Below are 27,999 nucleotides of genomic sequence, written 5' to 3'. Positions count from 1 at the left end.
TCATTACTTCATAATTTTAATTCTTTTTTCGATTGATATTCATTACAAGTAATAGTGATAACATCCATCACCTCCACAATTGCACTAAATGTGATAAATGACATCTATGATCTCAATTAAAATCCATGAAGCCTTCTCAATCTAATTGGTCACAATTAGATACAAAACAAAAAATGCGTCCTCAAAGAATAAAAGAAAAAAGAATTGATGAACAAAAAAATGAAGATCTCAGCTCATCATTTTCACGAATGGTAAAAATGCTTACCACTAATCAAATCAAATCAAAATAAGCAAAAGGAATCAGCCTAAAAAAAGCCCTTTTGTTAGGGAGTTTGTTTTTCACTAGTGAAAATATACAATGCATAAAATATATGTACACAGAAGCAGCAGCAGCAGCAGCACTTGGATAGGCCTTTTTAAAGTCGTGTTTATTGATTTGATTTTGCATAATAATATGGACCATGGTGAGATCAATGGTTGCATCTTGTATATTATCATTACCAATCAAAACTCAAAAAAGGCTGAATTGAAGACTATGATTTTAGACGAGGGCTGGCTGCTTCACCTTCCCTACCAACCTTGGGTTTCTTCTCTGCCATTTTCCCTACCAACCTTGGGTTTCTTCTCTGCCATTTTCTTACTCAACTACAAATATTTAAAATATTATAATTAGATTGAGCTCAAAATTGGGTTTGATTTAAAAAAAAATTACCAAATTGAAGTTAAATAATCAGCTTGAATCATTTTATTATAGTAAATAGAACTCTCAAACCTTCAAGTATTTAATTTCATCCGATTGAACCTTGATTCGACGGAAATTGATTATGACAATTAGATGCTTGAAGACTAAATTGATTATAATAAAATAATGAAAGCTTAAATGATTATTTGGTTCTGGTTTAGGGGCTCTTTTATATTTAAGCCATAAAAATCCATATACTTCTAACTAAAATTAAATTCAATGAAAAGAATTAATCATCCAAACCCCTATCATTTCAACCCTCAAAACATTCATCCTTACTCAATTGAGTCCTCAACTGGATGGAAATTGATTATGCGATTAACCAATTTTGTCCAATAAAAAAATTGATTTTAAAGATTTAATTGATTGTAATAAAACAATAAAGCTTAGATGGTTATTTTTTCGTTTTAGTTATATTTTGGCCACATAAATTTAAATACTTCTAATTAACTTAAATTCAAGTATTAAAAGGAAAAAAAAGGGACCTCTTGAACTAAAGTTAAATAATCATCCAAGCCTTTGTCATTCACAATAAATTGAGCCTTCAACATCTATTTTCATGCATTTGAACCCTTCAAATCTATTTTCATCCAATTGAGCCTTCAATCTGACAATTTTAGTCCAATCAAGGGTTCAATTGGGTGAAAAATAGATGCTTGAGGATTTAATTGATTTTGTATTAAAACAATGATGGTTAGATGGTTACTTAGTTCAAGATCAGGGTTCTTTCTATATTTAAGCCATAAATTCAAATTAGGGAGATTGGAAGATCAGGCTAACTTACTGTTGGATTGGTGAAAATGATCAACTGCTTATCTGCGGTTGAGACTAGAAGATTTGTGTTATCCTTGTCCAAAGCAAGAGCTGCAATATCCTGCCCTTTTCCCAGTTTCAACACATGGAGCACCTGTAAATCAAAGATTTTAGCCAGGTGACACTATTTGCCAATATGGTTCGTTCTCCTTATGCGTAACATGCATTCAAAGGAGTTTAATCCCTGGAACACCCCATTCCGAGATGGAGGAAGAGAGGTTTAGTCTCCCCAAGGTACCTTAGAACAAAATTAATGCAAACTGAATCCACAAGCATGGCTGCATTCACCATATACGGTGGGTAATAATAGCATCTTGGTTTAAAAGTTTTCTTGTACCTTCAGAGCATGCAGATCCAAGAAGCAAACTGAAGGTGATGGAATATCCAATTCTTCAATCTCTTCTGACTCGAGATTTGAATCATCAACCCCGGGATTCTTAAAGCTGAAGTTTTGGTTGTTATTGAACACTCCATTGGAAGATGAGTTCATTCCAATCAAAGCACTGTTGCCATCCACAGAAATTTCCATGCAACTGAGACCACCAAAGGAAGGAACTTTAGCTGTTGCCACTGGAATCCCATTGAGAGTGAATGTTCTGAGAACATGTTGCGATTGGTTCCAGGTTAAAATGATTCCCGCAGAAGAAAGGCAGACAGTGTCAGCTACCACACCAGCAAACCGTCTCATCAAGCAACCCTTCCTTATAGAATGTAAGAGAACATCTGATGAATGACCACATGAAACAACAATACCTAGATCTGAATTGACACAACAACAAATAACTTCGTTGTGGTGACCCCGAAGAACATGTATGGGACCTTCTATCCTATGCTTCCTGCTTTTTTCTGCCAAGGTGTTAGCTAAAGTACCAGTAGTTGGGGTTGGTGTGCCAGGGTCAGCAGTTGCTTCTGATGTGCTGCTTGAGCTGGATGTTAATGCCCTATGTATCCTCCAAAGTAATACGGTAGTGTCCCGGGAACCGGTCACGAGATAGTTGTTATCTGGTGATAGAGCAAGGCAAGTGACAGGAGCACAGTGTCCAAAAGCCGTTTCTAGTGTTTTTGCTCCATCAGATGAGAGTAACTTGATACTGTTATCCGCATGTCCACCTAGTTAAATTCCAGAAAATATATATAAGGAGATACTAAATAACACAAGAAATGTGCATAACCATTATCAATAACACTGAACATGTAGTTCAAAATTAAGTCTCTTACTGCTACAAATGTTCTATAAATAGTGGTTGAACAGCCAATCAAAATTGAAAAGTAAAGGGACAATTCACAAGTTATTGATATATTTTTTAACCAATGTTTCACCCTAAATATTTAAACATTGAACAGTAGAAGCTGGTTGTAAAAGATCAGAAGATTAGACTCCAAAAACTGTTATCATCATCATAAAACATAGTTTGCATGCAGCATTTCACTGCTATGAAATTGAAAGATTATCTTATTATAGAATGTTAATCAGAACTTGGGATAGTTTTAGATATGCTAGCCATCCACCCTTTTTCTTTTACAAAGGGACCAAGATTTGTTAAGAGACAACTATAAGCTCATTTTAAAATACAATCATAGTTCATTTGGTTGACCAGAAAAAGTCTTTAAAAGAAAAGTTCAATTCATGCTTATAAAGTATTCTTCAGAGTTCAGACAATGGTGCATGTAAGAAGCATCCTTTTCCAACTTATTACTACAAGGACCAAAGGAAGGATTCTAATGAGATGTTCTAACAAAATCCCAGCAAGCATCTGAAAGAAATATTACTTTTTCTTTTCTGATTTAGGGTTCATAAGCTGAAAGAAATTTATTAGACAAATTATGAATCAAGAGGCTACCTGTAACAATTTCTTTATCACATGTAATGGAAACAATAGATGAACTCCTGATCCCAGACGAAGCATATGCTAGTGCCTGGGGAAACTGCTCCTCATCAGAACCAGAACCAGCTGGCATTTTTAACATTCTTATAAGTGCACCACCAGCTGAGCTTGCGATTGCCTTTCCATGTTCAAACATAAATGGTGTTCCCTGATCATCAGGAGTGTTTGGCTGCCACTTGTGCTGTGCAATATGAGCTGCTGGTGCATTTGTGCCAACAATTATGAGAGCATCTGAACATGCATGAATAGCAGATGCAGGCAAATTGCAGCATTCAGGACGAGGGACAGCATATGGTTTGACTGCTCTTGGGTTCCGAAAGATTGTCTGGCATTAAATGTTAATCAGAAGTAGATCTAACATATTCATTTTCGAAAAAAAAAAGTTTGCCATTAGTGAAAGGACATTATTAGATCACTACTGAACTGCAGATGGAATTGCTAATTGCTACCTGCAAATGAAGAACCTCTGAAAGTGGCATCTTCTTCATGTGAGGAACAATAAGGAGTTGGGAAGGAGTTTGTCCAAAATAAGCGATCTTGTTTCGTGTAGCACACTGTTGTACCTTTTATATGTAATACTTGTGTAAGACAATAAAGAAGGTTTCCCAAATAGAGCAGACATTAGAAGAAAAGATAACAAATCAAACTTACTGGATCAGAGATCTTATTAATATCAACTGTCCCTTCATATGTAATGTATAAGAACATGTTATTGGACAATATCGCTTCTCTGCCTAGTTGCTTATACCTAAACATTCAAATTCACTCATGTAAATTCTTGTAAACATAAGGTTTTCTTAAAACAAGAATCTCTGTGAACAATTATTATTACAAAAATGAATATTACAATTATTATTAGTGAAAGTAATACAAAAATGTACCCAAATATGAGGTCAATCCATTCATTCAAATGTGCAGAGACATGCTCACTCTCAAGAGCCATTCGATGTTTATGAATGAAATCAACTGGGGTTTGAGCCCATGGTGGGAGTTTAACAGAATCTGCATGTTGAAAAAAGAAAAGAAAAGAATCAGACTCAGTGCAAATGGCTTTTGGTTCTCTTCAGACAATGAAAAGAGGAAACTTAGGTACATACCAAGATTTCTTCCTACTTGTGTTGTTCCGAAGTTGATTGAATATTCATTGGTTAACATCTCAGGAAGGTAAAACAATTCAGGAACCTAACATAAATAATATAAAATAAAAAGCAAATGAAGGAAATATTGATACTCTACTTAAGTACAAATGTGTCCAAAATTGATCGGCAAGATAAGACAAGCAACAATCACAGGGTACACACGTGCTTCATATTTTAACCGGACAAAACATAATACACATACCAATTCCTTCAAACTAAAGACAAAACATAAAACACATACCAATTCTGTAGGAATATTCTGTAAATATTTTAGGAATATTTTGTAGATATTTTTTTTATTAAAATCCCTTATTTTAAGGGATCATATCTCCTATTTAGTATCAAATACTCTGATTTCTACATGGTATCAGCTTAGGTTATGATTTCTTTTTCAACCTAGACCATGTCCGAAACTCCTTCTCCTACTTCGGAGATTACTTCAAATCCAGAAAATTTTTCTGGTTACGATGCTCCATCGATTAAATGCTGTCGACTATCACCGCCATCGATTGAATGGCAACAATTTTCTTGAATGGTCCCAATCGGTTAAGATTTTTCTCTTGGGCAGAGAAAGATTGCACTACGTTACTAGTGAAATCAAGAAGCTGCTATGATGATGCTGGTTTTGCTAAGTGGATGCGTGACAATGGTCGAGTTATGACTTGGCTCCTTAATTCCATGACCCAGTATAAGCGAAACTTTCTTCTTTACACCACAGCCGCTGAAATTTGGAGTGCAGTCCGCGAAACCTACTCTAGCACGGATAACATTGCTGAATTATATCATGTTGAAGATCAAGCAGCCACCCTTAAACAAGGAACCATGCCTGTTACTCTCTACTACAATACCCTTACTGCTCTTTGGCAACAATTAGATTTGTATGCACATTATGATTGGGTAGATCCAAGAGATGCTGCTCTTTATCAGCAACTTGTTACTCAACGAAGACTTTTTCAATTTCTCCAAGGCTTAAATAAGGACCTGGACGAGGTTCGCGGCAGGGTCCTGGCTATTTCTCCTCTTCCCTCCCTTCGAGAGGCTTTCTCTATGGTCAAGAAGGAAGAAAGCCGAAGGTGTGTGATGCTGTCTGATGAACCATATTCCACTTCTGAAAGATCTGCCTTACTGACCCATCAATCATCTCCCTCTTCCAAACGGGGGAGACCTTGGTGTGATCATTGCAAAAAGCCCGGCCACTCTAAGGAGAAGTGTTGGAAGCTTCATGGTAAGCCTCAGGACTGGAAGTCCAAGCACTCTCGAGATAATAAATCAAGCCTTGTCGTTGCCACCTCTGTCACTAGTTTCACTAAAGAACAGATTGCTGAACTTCAAAAACTATTTGGAAAGTTTCAAGGGTCTTGTGAGGTAATCTGGTCATAAAAGATCCGAAGGTAACCTTTCTTCTCTGCATTTTCTCCTCCCGTTGACTCCTAATTGGATCCTCGATTCGGTGCTACGGATCATATGATTGGTAACAACGCATTGTTTCACAATTTTTCCATACCTTTGGTAAAGTCATCAAAAGCGGTGATGGTACCTTGTGCAAAATAGAGGACATGGCAATCTGTTATTCTCAATGAGCAGTTGCACTTAAAATGTTCTCTTTGTACCAAATCGGCGTGCAATCTCATCTCTGTTAGTAAATTGTCCACAGACTTGCACTTTCTGTAATTTTAATGATCGTGATTGTACTTTGCGAGCCTTGAACTCGAAGAAGATGATTGGTAAGGCCGACTTGCATAATAGTCTCTACATCCTCCTACCTCTCCTAAAATCGAGATCTCCAAGTCATTTACCGCTTTAGGAAAAGTTGATCTTGTTATGTTATGGCACTTTCGTTTAGGCCATCCTAGTTTCCAATACTTTGCAAAATTGTTTCTGCTCTATTCATTAATAAAAGGCCTAATTCTTTTCTTGCAAAGTTTGCTCTCTTGCCAAACATACTAAGTCATCTTATTTTCCTTCTACGTACAAGCCTTCTTACCCTTTTGCTTTGATCCATAGTGATATTTGGGGCCCTTCTCGGGTGAAGAATGCTGATAATTGTAAGTGGTTTATCACTTTTATTGATGATCACATGAGGATAACTTGGACTTATTTGCTGAAAGATAAATCTGAAAGCGCTAGTGTTTTTGTGCAATTTTATAACATGGTTCTCACTCAATTTGGGTCTAAAATCCAGCTCTTTAAATCGATAATGGCGGTGAATTTTTGCTAGGTCTTTAGGTGATTTTTTAAGGAAAGCGGGCATAGTTCAGATTAGTTCTTGTGTTGGAACCCCAGCAAAGCGGCATTGCCGAAAGAAAAAATAGGCACCTTCTTGAAGTTACTCGTTCTCTTCTATTTACCACTAATGTTCCTAAATATTTGTGGGGGAAAGCCTTATTAACTGCCACATATTTAATCAATCGGATGCCTAGTAAGGTTTTAAAATTTCAAACGCCTCAATCTATATTTTTGCAGCACTTTCCTCATTTTAAGCCTATCTCCTCCATTCGCCACTTAAAATTTTTGGTGCGTTGTTTTATCCAAAATATTGCTCCTAATAAGTCCAAGTTAGATCCTAAGTCTTTAAAATGTGTATTGGTTGGGTATTCTTCACTTAAGAAGGGTTATAAATGCTATCATCCTCCTTCTAAACGATTTTTCACCACTATGGATATAACATTTTATGAGCAGGATTCCTATTTCACTCAGGCTGAAATTCAGGGGGAAACATGGAGTGATTTTCAGCCACAATAGGTATCTCCTCCTAATCTTCATTCTCAACCTTCAGAATTGCCATCTTGTTTGCCATTACTGCAGATCATCACTGTGAATGCTCCCATTGATTCTCCTGTAGCACCTATGACTAATTCACCTACACCCACTTTAAACACTCTTCCTGAAAATACACCTACTCCAATTGATGTCTTCAAAAACACCACCACCCAAACAACTTCGTGTCTACACAAGAAAAGAAGACATATCCACGAGACTGTTTTTGCAATCGATTCTTGCCGAGAATTGGATTTGGGTCCAACTGCCGAAATGGAAGAAGAAATCGAGAAGTCCACTACTCTAGATGACTTTCCTATTGCTATTAGAAAAGGGTTAAACAGTGCACCAAGCATCCTATTGAAAAATTCTTGGTTATAATTCATTGATGCCGTCTTTTCAAGCATTTACAGCAACTTTGGATAAAGAACAGGTTCCCACAAGCATAAATGAAGCTCTAAAGGATCCAAAATGGAGAAGGTCATTGAAGAGGAAATTTGTGCACTAGAGAAAAATGCTACTTGGACCATTACGGACCTTCCTCAAGGAAAAAAGGCATCGGTGTAAATGGATCTTTCTGTGTAAAGTATAACTCAATGGCGGTATCCAACGATACAAAGCTAGACTAGTGGCTAGAGGTTTCACGCAAACATATGGGATAGACTTCACAGAAACTTTTGCACCTGTGGCAAAGCTTAACACTATTCGAGTACTCCTAAGTTTGGCTGTAAATTGCGATTGGAAATTACACCAACTTGATGTAAAAAACGCATTTCTTAATGGCAAGCTTGAGGAAGAAGTCTATATGCAATTGCCACCTGGCTCAAAGTCTATTGAAGGTAGCAACAAGGTTTGCAAGCTCAACAAGTCTCTATACGGGTTAAAACAATCACCCAGAGCTTGGTTCGAGAGGTTCATTAAAGTCATTCTTCAAAATGGCTACAAGCAGTCCCTTGCCGATCATACGCTTTTCATCAAGGTAACTTCTACAAATAAGAAAGCTATCCTAATTGTGTATGTGGATGACATCATTCTTCTTGGAGATGATGAGGAAGAGATTAGCAATTTGAAGAAGTTGTTAAACAGGGAATTCGAAACCAAGGACTTGGGAAAGCTAAGGTATTTCCTAGGAATGGAGGTGGCAAGATCAAAAGAAGGACTTGTGATCAACCGGAGAAAGTATGTACTTGATTTACTCAAAGAAACTGGTTTTCTTGGTCGTAAGCCGGTGATACACCAATGGAGGCAAACTTGAGATTCAATAAAGAAGATGAGTCCTTAGTAGAGAGAGAAATTTCAAAGGTTAGTTGGGAAACTAATCTACTTATCCTTGACAAGGCGGATATAGCTTTTCCGTAAATGTGATAAGTCAACACATGATTAATCCTATTGAAGAGCATATGGCAGCAGAAAATAGAATTCTTAAGTACTTGAAGAAAACTCCGGACACGGCTTAATGTTTAAGAATACACAAGACAGAATGGTAAGATTTTCTGAGACTCTAATTGGGCTGGAGATCTCACTTGAAAGAAGATCCACTAGTGGGTCTTGCACTTTTGTTTGGGGTAACCTTACAACTTGGAGAAGTAAGAAACAATCTGTTGTTTCAAGAAGTAGTCTTGGTGAATTTAGAGCACTAGCTTTGGGGATATCTGAAGGAATTTGGCTACTTAAATTACTAAAAGAACTTGGCACAAATCGGAGGATCACTTTGAAGTTTTGTGTGATAATCAATCGCCATTCAGATTGCCAAGAACCCGATTCAACATGACCGAACAAAGCATGTTGAAATTGATAGGCATTTTATTGCTGATCAAGTCAACAAAAGACAGCCACTCTTTCTTACATTCCTTCGAAGGATGATTAGGACATTCTTACCAAGGCTTTGCCAAAACACATGTTCAATAAATTCCTATTCAACACGGGATTATACAATGTATATTCTCCACTTGAGGGGAGTGTAGGAATATTCTGTAAATATTTTAGGAATATTTTGTAGATATTTTTTTTATTAAAATCCCTTATTTTAAGGGATCATATCTCCTATTTAGTATCAAATACTCTGATTTCTACAAATTCCTTCACACCAAAGACAAAACATAAAACACATACCAATTCCTTCACATCACTCATGTCCTCAAGAACTCTATTCCAAGTAGCAGCAACATCTGAAAATATCCGGTCTGAATGATTAAAATTTCTACCTTGCAGCTGAATTGAAAGAGTAGTAAATGGCTCTATTCTAACAAGATAGTACAAAACCTGCAAGAAAGCACCACATATAACAAAGAAGTTAGATAAAGAACCTGCTCAAATTGATAGCAAAATTAACAAAATCAACTACTTTGCATAGAAATAGAAAATTGGATTGAATACAATGAAAGTCTTCAATCAAAAAATAGAAAAAAGAAATTAGAGGCAAGGAAGACTTCTTGCAATCACATTGTTTTCAAATGAATGTTTGCACATAATTCAGAGGATAGATGTAAATAATCCTTTAAACTAAATAAATGAAGCGTGCAACCTAGTGAACTGGCTGATGCAGAATGCATCTGTAAATCTCATGGTATTAGATTTAGACCAATATGTTAAAGTGCATATACTACAGATTTCAGGTGCACAGCAGCTACATGTTTGCCCTATAAAGGGGATTAGTCTATCATGTGAAGCACCATCTGTAGGGATGAATAAGAGTATCATACAATAGGTAGTATAATTTAATTTTTAAAGCCAACTACTGCACAGGTAACAATTGCACGCACATGTATGCAAATGTCCCAAGTACTATGAGGAAACAAACTAAGGAAATCAAACCCTTCATGAATAGCAGGGATATATCTGACATTGTCCCTATTTCAAGGAATTTTCTTATAACCATCATAAAAGTACAACTAGAAATGTTAAATATGTTAGAAAACCTACAGTTCCGGCACTTGAATAGTGTGAGTCATAGTGGAACTTGGGGATAACCGGATCATTGAAGTTAACATATCTCTCTTGGAATTTCTTCAGACGATCTGGATTCAGTGCCCCAACAGGCTGCAAACACACATGACTTTGTAATGGAAAAGGATAGTGCTGATAGAAAGTATGTGCCAGCAAGATTAAAGCAAACTACCTTTGAAAGATCTCTGTAAGCAGATGGATCAGCAAGATTCAAACTCTTTGAACTGTAGTCAGAAAGGATCCATGGGAATACTGGATACTGTAAGTAAGAAAAAAAAGGGCATTGTAAGTACGCCCAAAGAACGTGTGATTATCCATCAAAATGCACTCAGAAACAGTCTTACTTGAGTTATGTCATTGTAACTACGCCCAGCCAATGTGTTTAGCTGCATTAAATATTCAAAATTGCTGATCTGCAGAAGGGTTACAATTCTGCCTGTAATTATGATGCTTATTTATTGCATGTGAATTATTTATATATGTACTGTAATTCATACCTCCCACCTTGCCCAGCGCTCCATTAACTGAGTTCTTTTCAGAAGTTGTTCTGGTCTCTACATCAGAAAACAATATAAGTTCAGGTTCAGGAAGGTAAATAAAAAATGAATCCTTGTAAACAGCAGCTAATACACACACCTTTAGCTAAGTTGTAATGAACCCAAATTTATAGAAGTAAAATACCAGTGAACTTTCCACTCATTTCCTTTAAATACAGATGATATTATCTATGTGCATTCGTGCTAGACCTCTTTCAATTAAAATAAAAGAATATAAAATAAAAATAAAAATCAACCAAAATACAACCTGAGTTGCAAGATAAATGTTGTTCAAATGAGGAGGTTTTGCTTGAACAATAGCTTGGTAGGCATTTCTTCGGGCCTCGGAACTCTGGATCCATTTTTTTTTTTAAGAAAGAAAAGAAGAAGAGGGGAGAAAAGCCAAAGCCGATGCAAATAAGAGGAACATACAGGGAGTAAACAACCATCAAAAGCGTACTTCTTTTAATCACAAACAAATAAACTTTGAAGGTGCATCCAATAGGAACATACCCCAAAATCAAAGAAGAAGTTAGAACGGTCAACCATGAACAGCTCCAAGGCACTTCGTCTTAAGAGATATCTATGGCAAAAACAAACCAGCAAATGAGGCACAAAGAAGACGTTAAAGCTAAAGCAAATTCGATGATGAAAAGTTAAAATTCTTTAATGCAGCTATGAAAAATATTATTATGTGATGGATAACTGTGAGGAATAAATATCTCTTTACGCTCCTTGTAATATTAATATAAACAATAAGCACAAAGAGAGAAGACCTTAAATTCATTACTGGATTTTACAACAATAACAACAACAACAATAATAATAAAAGAAATCCTCATCTGCTGGTCATATCCAACTCTTGCAGTATAGTGTGCAGACATTCACATTGACATTTTCAGAATATTGAGAAATTTTTAGAAAACTTTTGGTTGTTAAGAGATAGATGAGATGCTGAAATAAAAGTAATTTCATACAACAATAAAATGGCAGCAGCATCTTTTTCTCATTCCTTGTTTTAGGCAAGCATCTTGTTTCAATATTTAACAGCATGAATTTAATATGAAATCAAGGATGGTTGATAATAACTAGACATATATTGTCTGATAATGATAAGCAAGATGAGTATAATACAACTACTGAGAATATCAAATGACAAAACTTGAAGCTCAAAGCTAGTAAATACAATAGTGATGCTCAAATTTTCTAAGGCTAGCTTGAACAAAAATGACAATAAAACTAATATGTTTCACTATAACTTCACCTTCGGCTATACATTTGATGAAGAGAAGTAATCAACCAACTATGGTCTTTTTGGTCATTTCTCATTTCAGAGTTGCCTTCCAAACCATCCATTGTTGTGTTGTTTTCCGTATAATCAACTATAAAATTTATTTTCTTTGTGGTTACCTGAAAAAAGGAGAATAGTTCATATTCTAGATGACCATTTCTTCTGGTTTGATATAAAAAGTACTGAAAGTATGAGAAACAAGTCGCACTAGATTTGCAACAGTAGTTTCCATTCTTGTTCTAGAACACAAATAAAAAGAATTTCTCTTTTATCCTAAATCTATAGGAAAACTAGCATCCACAGACACCTATGACGGAGGATTATGGGAAAGCAGGTGAAATAAGGATTGTATAAAGATGTATGATAGCATCCTCAGTGGTCAGACATCTGGCTCTGCAAGTGTGACAAATGTTAATGGCTACTTAGTTTAAAAGTCCCCATAAGTTGAGCTGTAAAGGTGTACCTAAGTTATGAGTTATGAGATGAAAAATGAATTAGATTGGTGACTTATACGAGGGCTATCTCAATTAGCCCAGAAACATTACAGAGGAAGCAGGACTTCTATTCTTGTAGATCTCTTCATTACTTTTCTGTTCTCATACAAGTTATCAATCTTATACAGTAAGTTGACAACTTAGCTGCATACTTCATGATATTTTAGAATTGGCTGTTGTGACTCAAGTAGATTCCTTCTGTTAACGGATCTAATCCTAAGCACCAGATAAAATGCAGTCCTCATTTAAAGGCATTTAAGAATGATGTTCCCTTTAAGTTCATGCACTTCTGTCAAAATCCACAATTCGCTAATATCAAAAAGAGGCACTGTTCTCTGAAAATTTCAGAAAATTGACTGGTTCATCAGCCAACAGTCTTGGTCCTATTATGAGTTTATATGCAGAACATATTGCCTTAATTAAAGAGAATCCTATCAGAAGCCTTTGGGAATCCATGCATCAGAAATTTATCATAGTTTAAGCAATCATCTAGGTTTGAGAATTTGATGGTACTAAGTTTAAGAACATCACAATCAAAGAAATACTAAGCCCACTGTAAAGCAGTGTAAAACAACTATATCACTGAATATAATCTGCAAAGATTTTAAACACAATATAAAAATCTTACTTGAAATGTTCCTCGTATAATCTTCAGCAGTCTAACCATGGATGAAGAAAGTTCAAACACAATTCTCTCACCAAGTTCACTAGAATTGTATCCAGGAGCAACTGCTGATAAACTTTGGACCAAGTCTTGCTCATTGGAAAATTGAGAATGGGTAGATTCTACCATTTTGTGCAAGGGTTGCCCAGATATTCCACAAAGCCTTGGCTGATCTTTTCCACCTTGGTCATTTTCATAGCCTCTATTGTCTTCATTATCAAGTTCTGGCTGTTCATCATCTTCATTCAATAAATTTGTTGAGATTGCTTCTGCTGCCAGAATAGGAGCAGTAGATGAGCTTATGACATCTTGCTGATTGTTTTTCAGATCACTTTGATCTTCAAAATTAGCAGCACCGCCAAAATGAGCAGTCCCTGTGTAATTCCTTCTCAAATATGGTCTCATTCTTGAAGAACTCTCCATAAACCTTAGCATACATAAAGTCTACACATACCATAAAAAGGAAAGAAAAATGTTAGAGAAGGGAAGAGGAAAAAAAAATCAGCTATCTGGAAACATATACTTTTTCTTTTCAGAAGGAGAAAAGAGAAGTCTAAACTTACGCGTGCCTGACTAGGTTGGTCCCCTGCTGGGCCAAAGAGACATTTCATCTCTATCAAGCAAAGAACAAGTTTACGCCATGCTCGAATCCCAGTGAATAACTGGTGTCGTGCAACTAGATCAACTTGTGTACGCCTATCAATCTGGGGAGAAAAAAGTAGATTAATCCAGTTACTAACTTTTATTGCAGCCTAAAAAAGCAACAACAATCATGATAGCTAGCAGTAATCAAACCTCTGACCGCTGAATATTTCTTGCTAAAGCAAAACTTGCAACAAGGACTGCAATAAATTTATAGGATAAAGCATTAAAATCTTTCCCATAGACAGATTTTGTATCAACTGGTTGCAGACATTCCATCCAAGCAACTCCCATGGCTTCAGATTCATTCCATCTTCTCACACGTTCCATATCACTAGCATTCCTCCTCTGTGCAGAAGTAGCCATTGCAATGGCACAGAGACCTCTTCCAGAACCAATCTTTGAGTTGCGTTCAAGATCACGTGCAGCTGCCAAGGCAGCGGCTTTTGCAGCAGCCTTGTCTTTTGGAAAGGATGATGATTTGTTAGGCGCTGTGGGAGGTTTATGAAAGCTTGAAAAAGTATGCAGCTTAGTTGTTTTGCGCTCAAGCATTGAGGATTCACGTTTAAACTGTGTGGTTGCTGGAGAAGCTGGAGTTTCTGCTCCGCTAGCCCCAGCAGCAATCATTGCCAATGCCATTGCAGCTGGTGGTGATGCAAATGCAGCAGCCCAATCTGGAGAGATCATTGCAAGAGCTGTCTGGAAAAAAAAGTGGGGTGGGGTAAAAATTGAAAATTCTCAAGCAAAGCACCAATGAGAAAAACATTGAAAGAAGGAAAACAATGTAGCGTGAGGATAACAACCAACTCTGAAAAAAAAATTCCTAGAAAATAAATTCCGGCTCCTTGCTGAGAGTCATGCAAAACAGAGAAGCATGCATGTGTGCACATAGTACTGTTGGCACTAGGAAAGACAAATTAACACTTATGAGCAAGATTATTTTATGAAAGGAGCTAAGAATAATATGTAGTAACCTCTAACGGTGGAGCATCAGTAGCCAACACAGGATTACCAACAGCTAGAGGATTCAAACCATCAGCAGTAGCAAGTTCATGGATTCCTGCCAAAAGTGGTCTCCATCTCCTCAAAACAGCAATAAAAGGTGGTACAATGGCTTCAAGATACTGTTTACGAAGCAGCTTTCTGTCCCTCCCAACAGCATGCCATACCTGTAGCATATGTCATGTTTAGGTTAATTCAGAATATCAATCAATAACCTAGATAATCATAGTGATGAGGAAGAAATAAAAGTAAACATTAAACATTCCTTTGCAATATCATAACAGAATGAATATGTTAATAGATGAGAACAAAGAAAAGAAGAAGACAACATATTGCTGTGCCACAAAAAGTTGAAGAGTAAAGCACAAAAACTAAGGAAGTAAATAATTTGCTGCTATTTCATACCAAGCAATTCACTTAGAACTAACCTCAGAATAGAGAACACAGGATGCTACCAAAACTCTCTGTCTCTTGGAATCAGAAACTGGCATGTTCAGAATAGGAGAAAGCACACTGCAAATAATTAAATTAATAAGTTCTAAAATCTCCTTGTATATGAGTAATGGAAGTGAGGTGGAAACAAGACCAATTAGACTACACGGTACAGGAGAGAGACAGAGCAGGCACTTTAGTGGATAGATATGTACACTTATGCATCAAGTGGTTGTTGATTAGGAGAATCCTCCACTAACTTACCTCCACAACAATGCTGACTCTGGATTTCTTGCTGCGATTCCATCACTGTTGTCTAAGGACATGATGTTCTCTCCTTGGTGATACAATGCTTCTGGCACTCCATCTTCTATGCCCACATTCCTCGTGACCATCTTGTCTGCTCCATTATCATCTTCCCTCATTGAAAGAAGCACCATGCGAAGCATGCATAAAAATGGTTGGTCACTGTCCAGTAACTGGTAAGGTGCTGCCATTCCTCCCATCCCAGTACCTGATCCACCACCTATACCAAGACCGCCACCAAGTCCAGAATCATCTAACAATAAAGCTTGGAGCATGCTTACAGACTTCTTCACTAGAGGAAGTTCAATCCAATTCCCCTTAGGATCCTTTTGTAAAGCAGCACTCCACAACTCCCAGCCACTGCCACCAGCGCCAAACTCGCCAGTTCTAGGAAAGCCAACCCCATACCATAAGCGGCTCCTGTATTTCCAACCCTCAGCTATATCCATAGCACAACTTCCATATGACACAAAAGCTGAGGAGACAGAGTCATATGGCTCAGCTGCAGCAGCAGCAGTAAGCCGTTCCATCGCCTTTGCAGAAATCTGCCCGTTTGCATCAGCCATTGAAGCAAGGACCTTGTTTGGAAAAAGAACATGAAAGCAGGAAATAAAAAATATTAGAACAAGGCATAGCATAAAGGAAGTCAAAGCAATGTTCATAAAAAGTTAATAATAACAATCAGGCCTAAGAACTGTCACATGTCCATGCTATAAGTCAGGAAATCCAGGAAGACATTATGGCTAATAAGGCTATCGTGGAAGATGAAGAAGTTTAAATAAATATCTAAACCATGAAAATTCCATGTATGCATAGACAATTATCTTTAAGGGGGCAATGCACGTACATCAAGAGGAAGTCCACCAGAATTTCCAGATCTACGATCATCCGAACCTTCTGATGATTCTCTACCAATTGATTCTCTAACAGTTGATTCTCTACCAGTTGATGCAATGGAATTTGAGTAATTATATAGGGGAGATACGAGAGAAAGCGGAGATACAATACCCTCAGCTTTGCGTGATGCACAAGAAAGTTTACTTTGTAACCGTAAATGATCTTCAACAAGCATTAAAATGACAATTGCATTCTCTACCAAAAAAATAGAAAGCTGCGCAGCATTCTCTGCTTGTGCCTTGGCTTCCAGTGGGGACAAACCTTCTGCTGCAACCCCAGCAGCAGCTGCAGCAATAACTTGAGTCTGCCATGGAAGAAAAGCTTAATGAAGAACTATCGCAACTTTTTCCTCTAGTGGTGAGACTTAATACTAATCATTGAAAATATAAACAGCAGCAGAAATAAGAGAAAGCAGCTAGTGGTGAGAACAGTAAAATAACAAAATTCAAGAAAAATAGAAGCCATAATTATTGCATTAAACTGCAATTGTTAATGACCATCTTACCTGAGCCTGCAGCTCTCTAGCAGCGAAGTCCAGCAACCCAATCAAGAGCCTTCTCTTGAATATTGGCAAATATTCTTCACGCCTTCAGAAAACAACCACAAAGGAAATCAAAATAAATTAATGCTTTCTTGTTCATCCAAAAAATATATTACAGATAAGCTTTCACCAATAATAGCAACTGCTGCCAAACATAACACATTTAATAAGATTCATGAAGAACACATAAGAAAACAATGAGAGACAATGTTAAATAAATCACTGTAGCCTTGTGGCTATTTAATATCCTATGCAAAGCATATTGAATATATTGGATACACTAAGTGTTTAGTGCAGTGCATGATGTATCAGAATTTTAAGCAATAAGAAAAAGAAGCAAATTAAGTTTCTATACTTTGACACTTCATATCAAAGCCAGCCAATGATTTTGTTACCTCAAGGAAGGCAGAATTACAGAATTCAATGACTCGGTGATTCTACAAGTTGGCAAGTGAGATCTTTATATCTGTGTAAATACAAAGTGTAGAATTCTCCTTTGACAAGTGCATGTTGTGATGTTCCGACAGAAGTGCTCATTTTACAAAGCAGTCCAAGGGAAAGGAACTAAGGTTCAACAAATCACAAAAGGCACCAGTGTACTGTTGGAGACAATTACAGCAATAAAATTATGGAACAGGACGCAATAGAGTTAATACCTAATTCTCTCGTCCCCAGTGCTTGATCCACCCACAATAGAGAGCCATTCTGCACAATGAATTGTAGCTTCAATATCCTGTAAATTGGAAGCAATAACCAGAAAATATAAATGGAACTGACATGCTTGAATTAAGAGGGACAAATATATACTGAAAGATACAGTAAAGTGGAAAAGATGGATAAAGAAAAACCTGCCATCCATCCTTTTGGCGCATTGAATGCTCCAAAATAATAATCAGGAAATTGTGTATGAGATCCTCTATGTCTCCAAAGCTTACGGAATTAGACTGTTTTCTTTCATCCATCTGCAAAATCAAGTAACAATGTGTAATGCTTAACACAAGGAGTATATGCATATTCATAGTTGCCCAAAAAGGTCAATACTAGTCCAAGTCCTCTAAAATGTCAATCCTAAAGGTCAAGTGAGGTTATCTCACATCAACTAAGTATCAGGATTCATGTGGTGTTATATTAACGTTAGGACCCTCCGCTTAAGCCAACTGGCTCTAGGTTGGATGCTTTAACATAGTATTGGAGCAAAGTTCTGTTATGTTGTTCTTCCTACCTAACCCCAACCCCAAGTGAGGTTGAGAGCCCTGCTGACATTGTCCAGGGAGTTTTAAGTGGAGCTATTCATATCTATTAAGTACAGAGTTTCTGTGGTCTTATATTAAACTGGACCCCTCCATCTATAGCCAATTGGTTTTAGCTTAGATACTTTTAACACTAAACAACACCATCTAACAGATTTATATGCAGTGGAACATCAAAGACGACAAGGGGAAGAAGCACAAACATAAAGAAAAATTGAAGATGGAAAGAGTTACCTCATAGTTATAGATAAGGACCTCTAGTATCCACTCAGGCCATTCCTCCATTTTTGTTAGACTACTTCTATTTTCTGGATGACTGCAAGCCAAAAACAGAAGATCCTGAACAGAAATAAATAACTCAGAAACTATAATACAAAATCAGAAAAAGTCGTAATAAGGATAGTTAAGAGCATGAAAGCAAAACGCAATGGTATATAACTGCAGTTGAATTCAGGACAGGAAAAAGCTAGGCACAAAAATAAATTGGTGATGGTTGAAAACTGTGTTATGTTCTGATAAGCATATATTAGTTTAAAGCTTATTTTGTATTACTAATCGTAAACATTAGAACGAAATCTGCAACTGATAAATTCAGACAAGAATACCTGTAGTGCCCGGCTTTGGAAAGATCTAGATGCATATGGCAGCGAACGCAACAAAACCACCAAAAGTTGTAAGTGTTCAAAACGATGGCCAGAATCATAAAAGCTCAACCTATCCTCTGTCGAAGAAGCATTGATCTGAGAAAAAATAATAATGACTTCGGCATTCAGTGCTATATGCAAGTACAAGATGCCATAAGAAGCTAGCATAGTTGCAAAGCATAGATGATATTTTTACTTCAGCAGGCTGAAAAAATACCACATCCTGGTTATACTTTAAAAAAGAAAAGAAAAGAATTAAAAGAAAGTTTTAGAAAGTTGATGCAATGGTAGACCAATAAGTTTTCCAATGCACAAAACTGAAAGAAAATATAAGCAGAATATCATTGATCATCAAGGTCAAGATAATATTAAAGCAAAAGATTGTTATCATACTGAGGCCCCCAATAAAGCAGTGTAAGCATTGCTTGTCATAAGCCTGTTAGGAGCAGCCTGAAAAGCCTTCTGCAAAGCATAAAACAGAAGAGAAACTTTATCATCAAACATACTGCCACCTGAATCACTCAATGCAACACCAAAAAGGCTGCTTGTCATTTCGGAAGACTCGCGTAAACCAAATTTCAGATGCCCATGTGCTACTAAAGCCGCTAACAGTCCAATGACCTCAACAACAATTCCATCATTTTTGTCAACATTGTAAACATTATTCCTTGCATTGTCGGCACTAATTGAAATACTTATTCCACCCAAATTCTTCATAAAAGCAATTTCAGAAACAGATGACATCCTTTCCATTTTCACACTAGGAGAACCTGCCACAAGACTACTACCACCATCAAGGAATAGAGATTCAAAATCTTTCTGTGAAATTTGATCCCTCTCCTTCATAGACCCTTCATCCTGGCTTCCTTCTGGTTCAGATCTTTGAACAGACAAGCTTTCATCCTCCTTAGTGCTAGTTTCAGGAATGTTGTGATCGCCAGCTTTAACTTCTCGTTGCAGGAGGACAAGTTGTGTTTCTATCCCACCAGAACCCATGAAAGAACTTGCAAATGTTTGAGCTCTGGTAGCATTTGGTTGTACCACTAGCCTGTAGATTAAATGTAGCACCCTGGCAACCTGAAGGGAATACAACTGAGTCATTTCTAGCAAAACAATGAGAGAAATGTCCTCCAATATCAGCCAGAAATAAGAAGCATGCATATAGCCGTATGGTCTAGTTGCATGTGATCATATGCTGATCCAGCAAAAGAAAGTCAAATAGGATAAATGTTCTGGAGACCCAAAATAAACTTCAGAGAAGAAGCAAAAACAATTTTAAGCATATCATCATCAGAACGTTTACTTCTTAAGAAATTAAGTTTCTTTCCAAAGTTTATTTAATTAAAAAGATAACAAAACATCACAAAGATAGTCATGCTTCAATATGACAAACATTGTTAAACCAACATCTGTTCAACTTTTATCTAGAAAAAGTGAACTTCTCATCTTTGAAGGAAATAGTGAAAAGGAAATAAGAACCATTATGAACTCACCTGATTAGGTTGTGGGCAATCAACCATGAATCCTAGTAAACAACGCACATCATCTGCAGCCAATGAAGGTGGTGCTGCTCCTATTAAAAGTTCAATGACAACTAAGAGTTCATCAACCAAAGCATTCACTTCACCTACTCTCTGTGTAGCATCAAGTAAGGAGAAAGTATCCAAGGAGTCCTTTTCAGAAATTGTCCAGTAGCACCTTCTGCAGCCATCAAGGAGCATCTGCATAGCATTGGCATCTCGCATCACTGTTGACTGTGTGAAGACCATATCTGCAAGCGATGATAGAAGTTTCTTTTGGAGCCCATAGCTGCACAAACTCCAAATTTTAAGATCCAAAAGCAGTGTACTGAAAAGCTGCACTTTAAGTACGTAATTATGCTTCTGAGATTGACATAGAGAAACCACAGCTGCAACAAGCTCCTCATCTCCCGCACCATCATGCTTTCCATCCCCAAGAGAAGACAAAGTTTGTAAAAGATAGTCTAAGATTCTTGAAAGAATCTCAAGTCCCCTTGTGCGACGTATCTCTTCATTGTTCCCTGGGTGGTGAAGGGCAATAGAAATAATTCTAAATATTGGAGCAGCTAGAGCTGCTGTAGCCAAAGACAATGGAAGACTACCCTGTTCTGGTTCCAAGCTATCTTGACACATTTTGCTGACAGCCAGAGGAAGTAAGGACATGGGACCTCCATAGGCTAAAGCCCAAAGAGCCTCCACAGGTCTCATTCGTGTTGCAACATGGACTTGTCCAAGAACCTCAGCAGGTCTACGCAGAATTCCTAAGTCACCATAGATAGGTAATTTAAGCAAGAACTGAAAATTACTTAGATACAATAGAAAAGAAAGAGGGCCAAGAAATTTCAAGTTTAAACATAACAAAAAAGTCAAATATGAAGGGGAAAAAAAAATACTATGGTTGATTTCACTAATATAAACAAAAAAAAAAAATGAACTCTTTTCTCCACTCATCTAGGAAATAGGGAGTGCAATGCTGCAATGTCTGGAAGTTAATGTAAAGATGTTAACCATCCAAATTTGATATAAGCATAAAAGAAGCCTAATATTTAAGACATGTGGGATAACACCACTTAGTACTCCCCCTCACATGTAACACGCAATGCGTACATGTGGACAACCTCGCATGGGATTTGGTAGGAAGAACAACAATACAAAAACAAAACTTTGATAAAATATTAAGCATCCAACATGAAACCAATTGGTAATAGGTGGAGGGGCTCAACTTTAATATAAGACCATAGGAGACCTAATATTTAACAGATGTAGGATAACACTTCACAAACCAGAAAAAGACAATGTCACATAAATGAAACGGGTAAACCCATCACAGCAGAAGAATTTACATTCACAGTCAAGTAAACTGACATGCCATCACCAACACTTCCTCCAACATCCATGCATGCACTGAGAGTGGGAAAAACGTAGGAAAAGAAACATACTCATAAAAACAGAACCATTCTGCATGCTCGTAGTACTTTAAAACAGCACAAATAAAGGGAAAAGAAAATGAGATTAATATAACAACTCTCTCCCTCTTATTTCAGCAATCTTATAAACTGTTCTGATTCAGGAACATGGAAAGAGAAAAAATATCATAAGATAAGAAACAAGTACCTAAGAAAAGAACTTAACGTTCATGGACATTCATGCACTAAAAAGGAACTAAAATTAAAGATGAATCTATTCACCTGCTGAGCCAGAAGGAGAAGCATCTCGACAGAACCGCCCAGTAAGAAGACAGGGGTGGTAGAGTAGGTGAAGACAATCTCCAATTTCTGCATCTAATAAACAACTTTCCCATGCCATTCTTTGAACATGATCATTTGTGGCTAGCCAAGGAAGTCCTGCACCATTACCAAAAGAAGGCAGCATATCCCCTCCCCTAGAAGCTATTCGTGCCATTCTTTCAGGCCCAATTGGTTCCTTAAAGATATATACTGGGCCTATTTCAGCAAATAAAGGGCATTGACGGCGACGGCGCTGTAAGCCGCCCATTGCAGGAGGAGGGCTTGTTCCAACGCAACTGAAAGCTAGTGGCTTGGAAATGCGAGGAAATTCAAAAGGATGGCTTTCATACAAAGATCCATCAATATATAATCTCAATTCACTGTCTGCTTTCCCAATAATTCCCTGCCTGCATACATATTCCAATCCAATAAAATACCAACATTGAGGTTTGAATGCATGAGTAAAATGTAAAGATGTTTTCTTTCCTTTTGCGCTACCACTTTCAACCACTAAAAATTGTGCATGAAAATATGCCTCTATTCCCTTATTATCAGCAGATAAGAAGCTAAATAAACAAGGCATGTGTGCTGTGCCTTGACCAGCAAGGGCACTTGCAGTGGCAGCAGCAGACATAGCCGATGATTTTCCTGACTTGGCTGCAGCTGCAGCAGCAATTGCAGCTGCAGCAGTTGCTGTGTTTAATGTATCTGCAAAGGATTCAATGTAGATCCACGTTGCAAAGGAAAACCCATTGGTAAATGGCCAACGACTTTCCCCAGGACCAAGCAAACCAGAGCTTTCACCATCAAATTCAAAGGTGCGTGCTGGCCCCCTCGACTCTCTCCCACTCACTGCCTTCTCTAATGCAATCATTAAGCGAGGTGCCCAAATGGTAGTCAGTGTTCTTGTAATGACCTGAAACCATCTACGCAAATCAATAACACAAAGTGAATGCCCCGCCAAATGTTGGATGCAATAACATAAGGGAGTCCCATCCCATTTTATATGCTCTAGTGAGCCAACACCCTGAGCAAAAATATTCTCAGCTGACCTCAAAAGCACTTGTAATAAACCAGCCATAGAGCACATTGCCCTGTTTCTTGTGCAAGCCCGCAATATAACAAGCAGGCCTCTAACCATCCGTGTCCTGGAAGACATGGCAATGTCACTATCTCCTTCCCAAGGAAGCCAAGGAATTAGCTCACCTGCCACTATTGCAGCCCGAGAGTTTAGCATCACACTAGGAGGATTGTTATCCTCGTCCTCTTCAAAACTTTCAACTCCGCCCATTGTGGCAATAAGTGAATCGACAACCAAGAAAGGAATGCTTTCCATGTCTTCCTCACTTCCAAAAGCCTCAACCCCTGCTACAATATTCTTCAGCTTGTTCAAGCTTTCAGGGTTGCCCATAATGGCAGAATCCACCAAATGCAATAGCTCGGGAGACACGTTTGGCATAGCAGCTTTTGGCTTTGCCTCTCTTGGTGAAGCATGGGGTGAATATCCAGAATCTGCATAAAAGACAGAATCAAGACAAGTTGCCGAGCTTGACTGCCTAATATCATAATCTGCATGTCTTGCTGGTCCAGGACTTGAATTAGAACGGTCATGCCATGTTCCAATCATTGGGAAAGAATCATGCTCCTCAAACCCACCTGATGAGCCTCTGTCACGGTCTAAATCTTCGGATGGATTCGTATCCACCTGACCACCATGAGACTCCCCAGCAGTCTTAGCCTGATTTTCTAGAGATACATGCTCAGATTTGTCCTTATTCCCAATCATAGATGCAGAACAAAACCCCTGTGACACTGCATTATCATTTCTTAATACAGCTTCCTCGCCAGTTGTAAAATTAACGTTCCCCTGATGAGATCCTCCTACCCTATCTGAGAGTACATTAGTTTCTCCAAAGTTCTTTTCTTCCTCTTCTTCCATTTTTTTTCTACTTTAAAGGCCTAGCAGATACTCATTTATATTATTTACAACTAATTTTCCTGCGAAATAAATAAATCAGAACGAGAAGTGTCATTCCTATCAATTCTTAACACTCTTAAAGATGCAAAACTATCAACCACGTGAAACTAGTCTTGTAGTACAAAAAGAAGAAGAAGAATTATGAAGCTCCTCTAAATTTGCTAATATTCTCTGTGAACTAAACCAAACAGAACCCTGTAACATAATTTTTTTGCACACTGACTAAAAATTAAGCGCAACTTCCCCGCTGGCAACTGACTCAAATTCGCACAGAAGAAAAAGCAAGCAATTCAAATTTGAATCAAATAGTTAGATATAACAAGCCGCAGATCCATCTCATGAAGCACGTAAACATTCAAAACTATAAGTTTCTCCCAATTGTATGGTTAAAAAAATGATCTCATCCTTACATTGACGAATCGATCAATTACCATTGAGACTAACAATCGGGAATATGAGAAAACAAGAAATGATCGATCCAACCTAATTGAAAACATAAATAATTGAGATACATGCAGAGATCATAGTTTACCGGTCATTGATTTGAATAATTCTACCATACCTGTAATGGAGAAAGTAACTGATGAAGTTACCTCAAATGGATCAGTTCGGTTCAAATTCTTAAGTTTCCCGTTGAATGTATCGATTTCAAAGTAAGAACGATAAATAAAATCGAAATGAGAAAGAGAGAATCAAAGAAGACGAGAGAGCAAAAGAGAAATGAAAAGAGCGCGAAAATGGCGCGAAAGAGAAGGTGCATTTGGCAAGTAATTAGCGCATTAGGCCTTCCTTTTGATTGCTCAGTCAAAAAAACTAAGGATCATAATTTGCTTAGGCCTCCCTTTTTTCTTATTTTATTTTTTCGATTAAGCACTTTTTGAGGTTAAAAATTTTGTATTTTACCCACAAATATAATAATAAATTATTAAAAATAGATTTTCTGATTAAAATTATGATTTATAAGTAAACGTACAATTTTTTAATTTCTTTTCTTCCATATATCAGTTTTCAATTTTTAAATAAACGAAATTAAAATAATAATATAACAGATAGGTGAAAGTACCATTAGAAGTTAATGAAAATCCTAATGAAAATGATCAATTTATTTTTTATTTTATATATATAATTAATTTATTTATTTTATTAAATGAATAAAATATAATTTAACTTTTAATACAGTACACCATATGATTAAAAGAAAATTAATTTCTAAAATTAAGGCCCAAATGGAATATATGATAGGGGATGGCTGAAAACATTACTTAGGTCTAATATTTTAGGTCTTACTTAAACAAGAAACAAATCTTTTAAAATATTTAAATAGAAGCCAAATCTTTTCGAATTCATCGAGTAACAGCTTATGTGGGCATATATTTGATAAATTATTTAAATTCTAAAAATATTCTAAAATTATGATAAAAATTTTATTATAAAATATTTTATATATTATAAAAATATAAAAATATATTCATTTATAAAAATTATAATAGAGTATGAACATAATTTATTTATGTGTACATGCTATATATTATAAAATATATACTCAATCATAAAAAAATGTTATAGTTTTTTTATAACTTATTTATAACTATAAAAATGATCTTTTGAAATTATGGCAAAAATTTATATTATTTAAAAAATATTGTGAAAGTTTTGGACAATTTATAATATGTTTTTATAAAGTTTATATATTATAAAATTTATGTTATTTTTATTTAATTTACTTATAAAAGGGATATAACTTAAGTTTTTCTTCAAATTAAATTTATATAAATTTTAGTAATTAAAGTTACATATTATTTAGATTGTGAACTCACATATTATAAGGTTGATGCTAATTTTGTAAATAGAAAAAGTTTTATTGCACTATGTTATGGACATGATACTATTTGAGATAATTGTGCTACACACAAGCATCATAGATAGTTCACGAACTCTTTAATTTGAGTCATTCGAGACTTTGAAATGTGATTGAGAATATATTTTTTGTTCTAAAAAAAATATTTTCCATAGTAACATCACTTTAGTATAGTATAAAAAAAATAGTTGGACCCACTAGCATGTTGTATATTTCATAACTTTAACTATAAGTAGAATCGACATGATTCATACTTCGTAAACTCCATGAAAGAAGTAAATCTTGACAATATTAATTATGCAAATTCAAATTCGAATCATAACAGCCTCAGTCAAGGACCAACAAATGATGATAAAGAGCATCTGTTAAATATTAAAAAGTGAAGTAGTAGAACAATTATATAAAATTGTATATGATTTTGAGGTTTTAATGTTTTATTTTATTTTTAGATTGGATAATAAATTTAGGTTATTTAATTAATTTTTTATCCGTATGAGTCATGAATTTATTATTTATATAAATTATTTGAAATATAATATATTTTGAATATATTATTACATGCGTAAATTTTACGGAATTACATGCATAAATTTTAAGGAAAAATATATTTAAATTTAAATAATTAAAAAAATATTTTATATTTAAAATATATTTTTGTAATATTTTAAAACAATGTTATTATATTTGATTGTTGCATGCAATTAAATTATTTTGTGATTTTTGTTGAAATTTTAATTTTAAATTTTAATTATAATTTAATGTACGATGCTTAAAGTTGTTTGTCATTTAAAATTTCATTATTATCGGGATAAATTACATAAAGTCACTTATGTATAAAAAAATTTATTTTAAGCATTCAAAATTAAAAAATTATGATTTAAATACTGTATTATATAGTTTAGTTATTTTAATCATTCCTATTAAAATTGGTATAATTCAAATTTATTCCACAAATTTTATATATTATATCAATTTAATTATAATTTAAAAATTAAAGTAGAAACAGATTCTTTATTCGTCGTTTCCATTTTCATTGCTGCACTATAGTTGTGGAGGGGTAGAAAGAATGCTCAAACTAAGAATTAAAGAAGAAGAAGAAACTCATGTTTTCATTGTTAAAAGTTCGATTACAATTTTACATCATTTGACCAACATTGTTCTGTAATGGTAACAGACTCTATTCAAACATCACTAAACCAAAGTTTTTTTTTCTCAGAAATCTTAACCAGAAACCTGAATGGTTTTGACATCAGGCTTCTTTACTTCCATCTTCGGAATAGTAACAATGAGAACCTTATTTTCCATGGAAGCTTTAATTAGATCCGTTTTCACATTCTCAGGCAACTTGAACCACCTCGAGAACTTGCCACTGCTCCGCTCCACGCAATTCCACATCTCGTTTTTCTCTTTCTTCTCCACATTCTTTCGCCGCTTATTTGACGCACCCTTTCATCTTCGATTTCCTCTTTCTCAAGTCCAGGAAGATCGGCTTTGAACACATGGGCACCCGATGTCTCTTTCCAGTCGATGCAAGTGTTGACCAAAGCTGAATTTTCTCGGAAAAGTGATTCCAAATTCTTAAAGGGGTCCCATACGTCGATGACGAATGGATCGAAGATGTTGCTTCGTCGATTGCCAAAGAAACTTGGGATCAAAGACATTTTTTTTCCTTTTCAAATTCTTGGAATTGCTTTTAGGTGTGTTGGGGTCAATTTGAGAATTAGGCAATTAGTGTCAATTATTTCTTGAATCAAGGAAGAGATGCATAGAATAGGTATTTGAAGGATACATAGGTGGTTTGGGGAGGGAGGCGGATGGGGACGGTGGTGGGGGTGCTACGATTGGGGCGAGAGGGAGAGGGAAGAGGGACGAGGTGAGAGTATTTTTATTTTATTTAATATTAATATAATTATATTTATTTAATATTAACAGAA

General features: G+C 36.1%; 1 protein-coding gene and 1 pseudogene across 1 annotated transcript; both read right to left on the bottom strand.

Moving 5' to 3' along the window:
- Window positions 1-112: 112 nt before the first annotated feature.
- On the bottom strand, window positions 113-25,055 carry LOC108468249 (BEACH domain-containing protein C2-like). Its single transcript, XM_017769142.2, has 32 exons — window positions 24,770-25,055; window positions 22,191-24,227; window positions 20,476-21,263; window positions 19,376-20,059; window positions 18,944-19,078; window positions 18,573-18,677; window positions 17,937-18,050; window positions 17,745-17,821; window positions 17,053-17,134; window positions 16,498-16,851; window positions 15,609-16,228; window positions 15,341-15,425; window positions 14,885-15,079; window positions 14,064-14,609; window positions 13,832-13,972; window positions 13,233-13,712; window positions 12,084-12,229; window positions 11,333-11,402; window positions 11,088-11,171; window positions 10,781-10,837; window positions 10,628-10,696; window positions 10,456-10,542; window positions 10,260-10,376; window positions 9,450-9,599; window positions 4,539-4,623; window positions 4,323-4,443; window positions 4,093-4,189; window positions 3,891-4,004; window positions 3,397-3,766; window positions 1,893-2,665; window positions 1,527-1,649; window positions 113-645 (listed from the first exon to the last, which is right to left on the bottom strand). Exons 2-32 carry the CDS (start codon window positions 24,166-24,168, stop codon window positions 571-573), a joined length of 8,922 nt encoding a protein of 2,973 aa, XP_017624631.1. The 5' UTR covers window positions 24,169-24,227; window positions 24,770-25,055; the 3' UTR covers window positions 113-570.
- A 2,092-nt stretch (window positions 25,056-27,147) lies between these two features.
- LOC108469018 (18.2 kDa class I heat shock protein-like) lies at window positions 27,148-27,958 on the bottom strand (annotated as a pseudogene).
- Window positions 27,959-27,999: the final 41 nt, after the last annotated feature.

This window comes from Gossypium arboreum, chromosome 8 (genome assembly GCF_025698485.1).
Source record: "Gossypium arboreum isolate Shixiya-1 chromosome 8, ASM2569848v2, whole genome shotgun sequence".
Taxonomy (NCBI): Eukaryota; Viridiplantae; Streptophyta; class Magnoliopsida; order Malvales; family Malvaceae; genus Gossypium; species Gossypium arboreum.
Note: the sequence above shows the minus strand (reverse complement) of the source record. Positions and strands in the feature narration are given on the sequence as shown.